General features: G+C 39.6%; 1 protein-coding gene across 1 annotated transcript; it reads right to left on the reverse strand.

The window, feature by feature from the left end:
- Positions 1-1023: 1023 nt before the first annotated feature.
- Positions 1024-5940, reverse strand: DEFB116 (defensin beta 116). The gene is made up of 2 exons (XM_014845109.3): positions 5874-5940; positions 1024-1229 (listed from the first exon to the last, which is right to left on the reverse strand). Exons 1-2 carry the CDS (start codon positions 5938-5940, stop codon positions 1024-1026), a joined length of 273 nt encoding a protein of 90 aa, XP_014700595.3.
- Positions 5941-13882: the final 7942 nt, after the last annotated feature.

The following is a 13882-nucleotide window of genomic DNA, read 5'->3' on the forward strand; positions in this document are numbered from 1 at the left end:
AAGGCATTTGTGAGCAAATCCAGGACCATTTCACTGAAATGATAAGCACAAAAGCCATATTTCTCTTAGGTGAGATGAAATTAGGAATCTGGAACTTAGAGAACTTAGTTGGGAACACTAGTTCTAGAATTTGGGATCCAAAGAGGAGGAGCGATGAGACATTAGCCAAAGAAGAGGAGTATATGTAACACAACAAAAATTCCATTGTATGTCAAATATTAGTTGGAGCTAAGTTTGGAGTGAGAAAGCAATATTCCTCAATACTCAGGAAGGAAAGGATGTTAAAGGTTATCAAGTACAATGTCCGACTTCTGTTCCAAATCCCTCTCTAACACCATAACCACCATCACCTCTGTCCTGCATCCAGAAATGGTCCTCCAGCCTCAAAACTGGAAGAATGCCCAGGGACAAGCCCGTATATTCCACTTTCCAAAAGCTCTACTGCTTAGAAAATTTTGTCCTAATTTATCCAAAAATTCCTACACTCAATTCCATCCATCCATCTGTCTGGTTCTGGTTCTTTCTGAGGACACCACATCGTACAAACAGACCAGCATAGTTCTCTGGACATCAAAGGCAGCCCTATTGTCTCTGTCCCGATCCTACAATGTTTACTCGGAGGACTCAGTGATCTCCTCTACATGTTGCCTGGATCATCCAGACTCAATCCAGTTGTCACCTTCCCTCTGCAGCCTCCAGAATGTATCACAACCCTCTTTGTGGTACCAAAGCTGAGCAGAAATGTGATCTCCTCCCTTCCTTGGTACCCTCAACATCTACTGAGCTGCCCTTGCACCCTTATTTGCTTTTTTGGTGAGTGTCCTTTCCTATACTCTGTGGCTCCCCAGCTCCCAGCCTAACCTTCCCCTGTCCGGTGATGACTGGTCATAGATGAAAGACACACACATGAGAGGGAATGTATTTTTATGGAGAAGGTGTTCCAGAATGGGGAGGAATTACTCCAGGAGAGAGTAAGGTTGGTGATATTCAAGTTTCAGGGTAGCTTGAAGTGTTTGTAACTGACTAGTTGGAGGCAGAGTTGTAATCCTCCTTCGCGTGGTTAGAACTGGCTGTTTTTGCAGGAAATTTCAGGCAGCACTTTTGTTCATTTAGGCAGGTAAAGTATTGAATTTCCTGTTTTCTGCAGGTGTTTCTGCACATGCCTTGGTAAAGCTGGCATGGATTCCAAGGCTCTTGGCTCTTGCCATAGTTGGATTTGAACAGGCCACCTGGGAAAAACATAGCCATGTTTAGTTTCTATGCAGCAGTGATAATACAAGTGGGGGGGGGGCATGATTTAAAGATAACAGGACCTAAGAATATTCAAAGCACGGGATCTGGAGTCAAAACCACTTCAGTTCAAATCTGGGCTCTGTCATTATAGCTCTTCATCCTTAAGCAAGTTACTTCAGTCCTCTAGCCTTCCACTGTGTTGTCGTCACAGTGGGCATAACAATATAGCCAACTTCTTAGTGTTTTTGTGATGACTAAATTCACACATACAGAATGCTCAGAAAAGTATCTGCCACGTACTAAGAAGTAATTAAATATCAGGCAGTGTTGTTGCTACGAAAGTCTTTTCCTGAGGGTCCAGGACTTCAAGGGCGCCCCTGTGAGCATCTATTGGACATGTTCCCAAATGCCCACAGATGCCTGCTCCTCACACACGGCTCTCATTACAGACAGCCAGGATCTCCTCTGAAGCAGGACACACGTATTTGCGGCCCTGTATGCCTACATATTTTGAAACATTTAAGCAAACATGTACCACATACGCCTCTCTCTGTACTTTGGCCCCACAGGAACAGATACTGTACACACATGGGCAGCACAAGTACATACATGGGCATACATGGGCATACGTGAGTATGTATGTACACACATGGGCAGCACACTGGCGCACACACAGAGGCCCACACGCACAAGGGATTTTATTCACATGTCCACAGTCACACATAAATTGAGCGTATACACATGTGCTCACTGTACAAATCTGTACCACACCTTCCACATATGGCTAAATCCTATTTGTGAATATTGATAGCTATGTATCAGTCATCCAGATATGGGCATGTGTATACAGCCTTTTCAGCTGAAAATATCCCAGTGAAAAATTCCTGACACTTAATCAGCATTCTATAAATATTAGTCATCAATAGTATTAGTTACCTATTGGAACTCTTAAAGACAAAGGAGCCATTAGAAAGAAAATAATACTAACACTCACTACCATATGTCCAGCATCTATCACATACATAAAAGCCTGCTGTTATCTCCACTTTTTAGATGAAGACACTGAGGCTCAAAGAGAGACCTTGCTCTGTTCACATTCCATAGCTTGTCCTTGACCAAGGACAGGATTCAAGAATAGGATTCAATTTCTGATCTACATAATATTAAGTCCATGCTCTTTCCTCTCTGTGTCACACTGCCTCTCTATATGATAGGATTTCTAGGAGAGGCTGGCATCTTCCTGCATGATATCTGCAGGCATAGGGCCTTCTACATCTTTCAATAGATAGTCCAAAATCCATGGCCCAGCATTCAAGGACCTTTCCAACATCCACCTATCCCCTCATTCTACATCCATTTAGGAGCACTCATTCTGTGCCAGGCCATGTACTCAGTGCTAAGCATGCTGGGGTCTCTAATGCCCACTCACATTAATAAAAATTGGACAAAGTAAGCTTGCTGTTATTTCCTGCATGGAAAAAAAGAACCTTTGCTAAATTTTTCACAAGAGAAAGCAAAATTTTCCAAGTTTAGGTGAAGTCAGAGAAGGTAACTGGAAAGAAAGGAGAAAAGAAAATGCCTCAGTGGCGGATATCCCATAGCTTTTCGGTGTCGGTGTACATACGAACTGCCCCGGAAATTGGCACTCCAGTACAGAGCAGGTACTCAATTGCTGCCACATCAGCCAGACTGCTGATGAACCAGAGGAAGGAGGTTAAAAATGGCACCCTTCGTCCATGCTTCTCTATCATGATAATGTGTTTACTACATTAATCCTCATCCTCATCCTGAAACTTGTCTCTCTTTCGGCACCATCCTACTTATAAGAGGAGGAGTCCTGCAGAGGGGTTCCCCAGAGTGACACCCACATTCTTCTGGCTAACATCTGAGCCGGAGGGCTTTCCTTTTCTCCCAAACACACTGGATGGAAACTGGGGCACCCAAGGTCTCTTCTTTGTAGTCACCAGAGGGTGGATAAGAACATAGATACCAAGAATGAGGATCAGGCAAGCTGGTTTTTCCTTACTCTCTCTACACGGAAAGCAGGTCAAGAATCCTGAAGGATTCTGCTAACAGTGGTTAAATAAGCAAACAAACAGAAGCTTTGTCAAAGACATTTGTAGAGTTTCTCACTCCTGTTGCTGTTCTAACGCTATGTTCCCCCTGTCATGACAAACTGTGCCACCCACATTCAAGTTAACGTCACCTTTGATGATCCCTCCACCCTCAAATTGAAGTCAGAGGAGTCCAGCTTTTGAATCCCAGCGTAGCCTCTGACGCTCTGGACCTAGTCTCCCCATGTGAGAAATGGGAATGGAAGGGTGCACCAGATCAGAAAATCTCAACTGTGTTTGTGAAGGAGCAGGTTAATATGGTGTGTCATAGTTTATAATGACCCAGGGAATTTTTAAGTATACTCACATCACGTCTCTAGAGAGTCTGATCCCATAGGTCTTGGGAGAGGCTAGAGCAAGGGTGCTTTGCAAGAGTTTCCCAGAAAATACTGATGGGCTCCTGCTTGAAGTGAGAGCCACAACCCGGCCTGACCTTCTCACAATCACCCATAGACATTGCCCAGCTCATTTTCCCACACATGACTTGTTTTAAGAGTAAATTAAAATATCATAATTAAAAAAAACCATACTCGGGGCTGGCCCCGTGGCCGAGTGGTTAAGTTCGCGTGCTCCGCTGCAGGCGGCCCAGTGTTTCGTTGGTTCGAATCCTGGGCGCGGACATGACACTGCTCATCAAACCATGCTGAGGCAGCGTCCCACATGCCACAACTAGAAGGACCCACAACGGAGAATATACAACTATGTACCGGGGGGCTTTGGGGAGAAAAAGGAAAAAATAAAATCTTTAAAAAACAAAACAAAACAAAAAAAAACCATACTCTCTAGATTCTTTCTAACAGCTCCATCCAGAGCAAAAACCAGTGATACATGAGTTCTCTGCCACCTGTGCACCCCAAACATGATTCTTCCCCATCCAACTTCTAAGGTTGTCCCTATCTGTATATATTTACTAGGCATAAGTCATTTACATACTCATTCACTCAATAAATATTTACTAAAACCTACTCTGTGCAAAGCACTCAGCTCAAGACCAGGAATACATAGATTTAAAAAACAGTCTTGGCTTTCAAGCAGTTTCATTTCATATACATATATATATTTGGGGTGATAAAAGGAAAAAATGACTTTGTCCCAGAAAAGGTTGTCCAGAACAGTTCCTGCCCATAAATTTTGCCAGGTGAAAGTATTAAATGATTATGAAGGAAGGAACACCAGGTACAACTTTTGAAGCATAGAGTGCTGTCTTCCTTTTTTGTTGTTCTTTTTGCAAACCCACTTGTGGTTTTGACTACTACTCCAACGTGGCAACTGTGCTTTACTGAACATGAGAAAAGTATCTCTCGAGTAAAGAGGATGGAAAAGGATGAGAAATAGGGGGTAAGAGAATGCGAAGTAGGAAGAAGCTGGGGAAGGGAAGGAGAAGGGGGAGGAGCAAAGGGAGAGGAGGAGAAAGGGGAGGAGGAGAAAACACTAGACACGGTGACTGAACTCAGTCCCACGAAAGGAGAAACAACCTTGGTTTTCTACAGATCTGAGTTGAAACTACTCCCATGTTTCTCCTGCCAAGGTTTGACAGGAAACACTTAAGGACATTCAAGCTTCCTGATTTCATTTATCCTCACTGCCTACAATTATGGTTATTGTTCTTCAGTGTCCCTGTAAATCACACTCAAGAAAGTTTTTTAAGAATTTGAAAACACTACTGGATATCTTTCATCCAGCATTCATTCTCCCCATTTCAACATCCACAGCTCTGCTCTGATGAATTTGACTGTCTTATCCAAGCTCAATCACCCCTAAACCCAGGCTAAGCCAACCCCTGCCCAGATAAACCACACATATGCCCTGCTTGAATAAGGCACTTAACCTAGCTTGAACCAAACAACTAACTCCATGTCCCAGCTCTATGTTTTCTGGTAACCACCTAAGGCTCAATTATAAAACTTAACACAAACTTAACACTAGCCAAGCCACCCAACCCCAATTCACATCAATCCAAAACAAAGCACAACTACTTCACTCTACTCTAACTCCCAGTTCTACCCAACTCCACCCCCAGCCCCACTCAACAAAGAATACCATTCCCTCTCCAGACTACACCAAAACAATAGTCCAGCCCAAGTCTACAGATAGAATTGCTCAATCCCTCCTCATCCCCGCTCATTTTTCCAATATTACTCTGTCTCTAAGGTCATATAGCATCCCCAACACAACTCGCTCTCCAAACTCCAAACTGCCCTTTATCCCTCCTAAAGGAGGACCCAATCTCTCACAGTTAACCCATAAATCAAGCTGCCATCCCAATGACAGCACTATCTAAAACACTTCATGTGTCAACACTCCACTCCCCAGGAGCAACAACCTCTTAAATTTGTCTTGGCAGAGCAGAACCAAGGGAGATCTTGACATGAGATGGACCTTTGGAGTAACATTCACAACCTATCTGAGATGAGAAAAAGGGTTTAGGTAGTGCCTACTATATGTGAGTAGGAGTCATCTCAGAGATCACCAAGATACCAATACCACATGCAAGACCCCAGAACCTTTGAGAGAGGCCTGAATTACCTGGAGTCTTATGAACCAGCATCAGAAGGATGGAAATGGTCATTAAATAGGACTTCATGACTGACATTTCCCGAGAGAATGGAGGGTTGTGTTGCAGGGGACTGAACAAAGATCACTGAGGCAGAGCAGTGCCCTGCCTTTATTAGTTTTGGAAATGGGCCAGGGTTGTGTGCAGTGAACTAAAAGGGATGAGACATACCTGAGGTCAGCCAGGCAGAAGGCTAACATGTATCACATATCTCAGTTGGGCACTCTGTGTAAGTGTCAGAGATTTGCCAGCAGCACCCATGTCAAGGCAGGCCTTCCTTCCCAGTGAGAAGCAAAGGCAAATTAGAGCCAGTTGGCCTTCTTTGCAAGACAAATTTGAATAAATGAATGACTCAAGCGAGCAAGGAAGCAATGAGAAAACTAATACATAATTACAAGAAATAAAGAATACTTTTTTAAACATTTGTCTTTATCCTCCTGACAGTAGAATGTTCCCCTCTGTCAGTATTACTTACTGTATGTCCAATCCTGTACTAGGCATCATGGACTAACAAAAAAAGAAGATGATGACGACAAAAGAAAAGATGAGGAAGAAAAATGAAGGGAAAGTATAAACGGAGGAAGGGAGGAAAAGAAATGAGACAAAAATAATGGCAGTTCATACTTACCAGCAATCTACCATGCGTCAGTTTCTGTACTAAATACTAAGGTATAGATATTAGCACTTGCAACTCTGTGAAGTTACATAGTATATTCCACTTCACAGATGAGGATAAGAAAGTTTGAAGAGATGATGTGACTTCCTATGCTACACATCACTGTTCAAGAGAGACTTATGACAGACACTTATCACTGTTCCAGACAATAAATTCAGTCTGAGAAATTCAGTGCTTATCCCTTGAGAAATGGAATGAAAGAATTTTTAGAGGAGGCCACACTGACTTTTTACTCCAGTGAATCACGTGGAAGATGGATGGGTAAGGTCCAGTCTCTTGAATGGAAGTCTAGAAATGTGTGAAAAGGCTCTTTTCAAAAGTCTAGGATAGGATTTCCACATCTTGCCATGACAAGGCAAATGGAACTGGACTAGCCCTCCCGAAGGCAGATGGAATTGTACAAGCCTTCCTATTACAAGCAAATACAGTAGCCCCCTCTTATCCACAGTTTCACTTTCCATGGTTTCAGCTACCTGCAGTCAAACATCAAATGGAAAATTCCAGAAAAAAACAATTCATGAGTTTTAAATATACTCCAAAAGTAAAAGTGAAATAAAACATTTCCAAGAATACAAAAAATTGAGAAAATTCATTGCTAGTAGATTAATGCTGAAAGAAGCCCAGACTGAAGAGAAATAGCATCAGATGATAATTTGGATAAACTGGAATGAAAAATGAACACAAAGAATGGTAAAAATGTGGGTAAATACAAAAGACATATACACATTCTTATATACAATAAACAAATTATGTTACAATAAGCTGAAATATATGAACATAAAACAATGAAAGCACAAAGAAGTGGGGAAAATGACACCATAATGGTGCAAAATTTCCATATTTTATAGGAAGCAAGGCAGTATTAACCTGAAGTAGATTGTGATAAGTTAAAGATACATATTGTTACCCCTAGAACAACTACCCCAAAGGAGTCAAAGAAATAAAGTTCAGAAAGTCAATAGATAAACTACAATAGTATACAAAAAAAGTACTTGGTTAACATGAAAGAAGACAGCAAAGAAGGACCAGAGGAATAAAAAGGAAATGGAACAAGTAGAAAACAAAATAGCAAAATGGCTAACCTAAAGCCAACAACATGATTAAAAACATTAAATGTAAATAAATTAAATACATCAGTCAAAAAGCAGAGATCGTCATATTAGATTTAAAATACAAAATCCAGAGCCAACCCTGATGGCCTAGTTGGAGTCTGGCATGCTCCACTTCAGTGGCCCAGGTTCAGTTCCCAGGCACAGAACTAGACCACTCGTCTATCAGTAGCCATGCTGTGGTGGCAGCTCACAGAAAAGAACCAGAAGAACTCACAACCATACACAACTATGTGCTGGAGCTTTGAGGTGAAGGGAGGAATAAAAAAGGAGGAAGACTGGCAGTAGATGCTAGCTTAGGGTGAATCTTCCCCTGCAAAACAAAAACAAAGCAAAATGCAACTACAGGTTGCCTACAAGAGATACATTTGTTTTTAACTGAGATATAATTGACATACAACATTGCATTAGTATTAGGTGTACAAAATAATGATTTGATGTGTATATACTGTGAAAGGATTACCACAATAAATTTCGTTAACTTCTATCACCACACATAGTTACAATTATTTTCTTGTGATGAGAATTTTTAAGATCTACCCTCTTAGCAAGTTTCAAATATACACACTTTTTAATGAGGCATTTTTTAAATTCAAAGACAAGTAGACTGAAAGGAAATAGATAGAAAAGATAGACTATGCAAACAGTAACATGAAAGAATTAGAGTGGTTGTGTCAGTAAGACAAAATAGACTCTAAGACGAGGAATATTATTACAGACAAAGAGTGACATTTTATAGTGATAAGAGACTCAGAATAGTAATAAATAATGATCATAATATATATTAAACTAATGGCAGGAATCCAAAACAGATAAAGCCTAAACAAGACTGAAAGGACCAACAACCAAATTAACTTTTAGACTGGAGATTTCAAGACTCCTTTCTCAGTAATGGATAGAACAAGTAGACAGATAGATAACCAGTAAGGATATAAAACCCTTGAACAAAACAATCAACCAAACTGACTTTTACAGAAAATTCTACCCAACAGCAGCAGAATACATATTCCTTGCAAACACACATGGAACATTCACCAGGATAGACCATATGCTGGGTCTTAAAACAAGTCTCAATAAACATAAAAGGATCTAAATCATTAGACCACAACAGAATGAGATTGTAAATCAATAAAGAAAGAAATCAAGGAAAGCACCAACTAAGTGGAAATTTTAAAATATACAACTGATAACACTTCTGCTTCCACCAACATGGAGCCCCATTCTTCTCTGGTTCTCCCTACAATTAAAAATCCCTGCATATAACATCAAACACGTGTATAAAGATTCTATAAGGTGGAAAAAGAAAGAACGCCTAGAGACCAAAGGACTTGAGGAACAAAACAGCTGTGAGTTCCTCAGCCTTCCTTATTGCCTCCTGTGTATTCCAGACAGGGTGCTACAGAATTTTCCAACCCAGAACCTCCTGCAGGCACAGACCAAAAAACATCCAAGAAAAGCCTGTACTTGGCCAAAGGACTGCGAACAGGGTGACCTAACAACAGAAAACCATTTGGCAATACCTACTCAATTCCAACCTAACACCAATGGAAAAACCTGCTGTATCTGATATTTCTATTCACGATGCTGACAATATAGTTCACCAGTGGATCAGGTATGAGAAACGCACAGGGAAAGATAAAAGCATATTATGCAACAGTCAGTCCTCATGAGATTTTAGAGGCTTATGGTCTCATAAACATAAAATCAGCCAAGCAGCGACACTCATAGCTATTACGAGAGCTTTTAAATTAGCCGCCAGTCTTAAAGAGAATATCTATACTGATAGTAAATACGTTTGTGGGGCCTGCATGCTACAGACCAAATTTGGAAGAATAGAGGCTTTCTAACATCAGGGAGAACTAAAATATCACGTATAAACTAACTGCCGATTTATTGGAGTCATTGCAATTTCCCAAACAGATTTATGTAATTCATTATAGAACTCACACCGGACAACAAGATAAAATGCCTAAAGGAAATGAGTTTGCACAAAAATGTCTACCAAGACTTGAACTGGGGAAATTGAAGTCCCGTTGCTTCTATCCAGGGATGCCTATTACAGTTTCAGAAATATGCATCTGCCCCAAAATTGGAAAGTTAGAAATCAAGGGGAGCTGAGAAGAGCACCATAGGAATATGGGGTCTACCCAATGGTATTATTTCTGTACCCCAATTGTATACCCAGATGCCTTTGCATGCCATCTAACCAGCAATATCATTCAAACAAAATGAATTACTGAAAATCTTGGAATTATACCACTGCTGTATAAAGACCAAATAATTTCAGTAAATAATACACACATGTGCTGTTTGTCAGAAAATTTCTTTACAGGGAACACCTAAGTTACATCAAGGAAGCCCCCTGAGGCCAAGATTACCTAGGATCTGGTGGCAAATGAACATTGAAGAGCTTCTGCGATCAGAGGGTAAGAAATACTGTTTAGTAATGGTATGCATGTTGTCTGGATGTCCAGAAGTGTTCCCATTGGCTACAGCAGGTGCTCAAATGGTGATCAAAGTCTTACTGAACTATATCATCCCAATCTTTGGAATTCCTAAACATCTAGAATCCAATAGAGGAAGTCACTTTGTTTCTATGGTAAATCAGGGGATCTATAAAACCTTACAAATACCAATAATTTATCATGATCTTTATTATCCCCAGTTTTCTGGACAAGTGGAATGAATGAACCTTACTCTAACGATTCTTTGGCTAAATTATATCAAGCCACTGGCTTACAACAGCTTTACCTTGGTTCTATGAAAATTAAGGTTGACGCCTTTTAGCAAGCATATTTCTCCCTTTGAGTTAATGTTTGGAAGCTCTGGGAATTTAGGGGTTAAGCCTAGTTCATTACTTAATACAATGGAAAACACTCAAGATCAGATAGAAAGGGTTTGCTTGTTTCCTTAGGCTCATGACACCATCGTGTGGCCACATGGTGGAAGAATCCCCCTGAGAATGTGTCATCAATACAGATAAGGAGACAACGTCTTTATCAAAGTGTTCTAATGGCAGGGTGGATTGTCATCATGCTGAGGAGGACCCTACAGGTGTTGTTGATAACTCACACTACCACCAAAGTGAACAGGCAACACAGCTGGATACACGCTTCACATGTGAGACCAGCATCTATGCCCGAACGGGTTGTCACTCCCTTTAAGGACCTTAATGTTATATTCTCCAGGCTGTAACTTACAATAATATGCACGATGAAGAAAAAAAGAATCTCTAATGGACTAAGGGCAAAAGAGACAGGCTCTTGTTACTTTCATTTTAGATATCCTGACCATTATGATTTTTTTTAATTGAGGTGACATTGGTTTTTAACATCGTGTAAGTTTCACCTGTACAACTTTATAGTTCGACATCTGTATACTCTACAATGTGATCACCAACAAAAGTCTAGTTTCCATCCTTCACCATATGATTGACTTCCTTTATCCATTTCACCCACCCCCTAGTCCCCTTCCCCTCTGGTAACTACCAACTTGTTCTCTATAGTATCTATGAATTTGTTTCTGTTTTGTTTTCTCATTTGTTTTGGGTTTTTTTAATATTTCACATATGAATGAAATTGCATGATATTTGTTTTTCTCCATCTGAATTATTTTGCTTATCATAATATCCTCAAGGTCATCCATGTTGTTGCAAACAGCAGGATTTCATTCTTTTTTATGGCTGAGTAGTATTTCATTGTGTATATACACCACATCTCCTTTATTCATTCATCTGTCGATGGACACTTAGGTTGTTTGCATATCTTGGCTATTGTAAATAGTGCTGCAGTGAACATAGGGGTGCATATATCTTTTTGAATTAGTGTTTTCATTTTCTTTGGATTAATACCTAAAAGTGGAATAGCTGGATCATATGGAAGTTGTATTCTTAATTTTTTGAGGAATCTCCATACTGTGGCTGCACCAATTTACATTCCCACCAGCAGTATATGAGAGTTCCTTTTTCTCCACATCCTGTCCAACACTTGTTATTTCTTGTATTTTTGATAATAGCCTTTCTAACAGATGTGAGATGATATCTCACTGTGGTTTTGATGCATTTCCCTAATAATTATGAAGGCTGAACATCTTTTCATGTTCCTGCTGTCCATCTGTATGTCCTCTTTGGAGAAATGTCTATTCAGATCCTCTGCCTATTTTTTAATCAGATTGCTCATTTTTTTGTTTTGAATTGTATGAGTTCTTTATATATTTTGGATATTAACTCCTCATTGAATGTATGATATGCAAATATCTTTTCCCATTCAATAGGTTGACTTTTCGTTTTCATGATGGTTTTCTTCACTGTGTATAAGCTTTTTTGATGGGGGAGGAGGGAGATTAGCCCTGAGCTAACATCTGCTGCCAATCCTCTTTTTTTGCTGAGGAAGACTGGCCCTGAGCTAACATCCATGCCCATCTCCTCTACATTATATGTGGGATGCCTGCCACAGCATGGCTTGACAAGCGGTGTATAGGTCCACACTTGAGATCCAAACCAGTGGACCCCGGGCTGCCAAAGTGGAACGTGGGAACTTAACTGCCGCACCACACGGCTGGCCCCAGTAGAAGGTTTTTAGTTTGACATAGTACCATTTGTTTATTTTTGCTTTTGTTTCCCTTGCCTTTGGAGTCAAATCCATAAAAACATTGCTAAGACCAATGCCAAGGAGCTTACCACCTGTTTTATTCTATGTGTTTTATGGTTTCAGGTCTTACACTCAAGTTTTTAATCCATTTTGAGTTAATTTTTGTGTATGGTGTAAGACAGTGGTCTTTTGCACATGGCTGTTCAGTTTTCCCAATACCGTTTATTGAAGAGACTTTTCTTTCTCAATTGTATGTTCTCTGACCATTATAATTTTAATATTTTATTTCGTACCAATTAAACATGTAGCTTACAGTTTTATTCCTCCTTATTTTAAAAATAAGTATCTCAACATCATGGAATTTTGTCCTGAATGTGGGGTAAAGGCTTAAGAAATCCTTTTATTTGTCCACAACACTTCAGACCCACTGATTGGATGGTTTAAATGAAAGGAAACGGAAAATTTCAAATCTTCCCACGGACTGAAGTCAGTATTACCCGAATATTAAACAACACAATCTTACATCACCTCCCATTGTGTTACTGAATGTACCAATTGGAAAGAATTGTTAATTTGAAGGAATTGTTAATTCATCAAGCTGAATACAATTATACTCAAATTATATTCCACGAGATTCTAGCTGCTCATTATCTTTTATAGCCATTGAGATCTAGTTTAACAAAACTAAAGATGGATACACAGATAAGGAAAAAATATGTGAGCCCAAGTGATGGGAGTGGTTTCTCCAAAATGTCCAAAATATACCTTCCCATAAAAATGAGTTTACTTTGTTTATAATTTAACAATCTTCAGTTTCCATATTTAAGGCCTCTAGGAGAATTCAATGAACTATATCTCTTAATACTACTGCTTCTAATATGAGTCAATTTTACTTGTATACAATAGACTTTACCATTTTGGAAAATATTTACAAAGGGATCAAGGGCCATGATCGAACTGAAAGAAACATTTTATTGAGTTTGGAAAAATCAGGACCAGCACCAGAATTTCAAACTCTTATGATACAGAAATTCTGACAAAAAACTTAATACCTTGCAACAAATGCAGAAACCTGTAATTAAGAGACAAACAGGATGGAATAATAGTCTAATACAGGATTTAGCAGTAAGAGCAAAGTTGGAGTGAAATTGAGGAAGAATTTGGAATTGGACGGTTTGAAATGAAATCCTGTTGCAACAAAATAAAGCTAAAGAATTGTCACAGGTCCTCAGCTGTATAACTGAACAATGAGCTATTGAACAATTACAGGCTTTACTTACTAGAACTGAATTACAGAATTGTACCTACTTATAAGAACAATTAGGTATTGAGTGTGGTACTATTTATGGAGAGATTAAAAGATAGTGTAAAAAGGTTGAGCATTTCATAGATATGAAAGCTGAAAATTGGTATTTGCAGATTGAAACTACTGAAAAAGGAACCAATATAACTAATTTGACTAAGGATGTAAGTTTTCTTCTATGCTAATATGGAACAAATGTGTTAGATGAGAGCCTGTCATTCAAGGACGCAGGCATACAGACAGACAGGTACTATAACTCAAATGTTACTAGTGATATTGACAGATGTCAGAAAGGGCAGATTGG

Source organism: Equus asinus, chromosome 15 (assembly GCF_041296235.1).
Source record: "Equus asinus isolate D_3611 breed Donkey chromosome 15, EquAss-T2T_v2, whole genome shotgun sequence".
Taxonomy (NCBI): domain Eukaryota; kingdom Metazoa; phylum Chordata; class Mammalia; order Perissodactyla; family Equidae; genus Equus; species Equus asinus.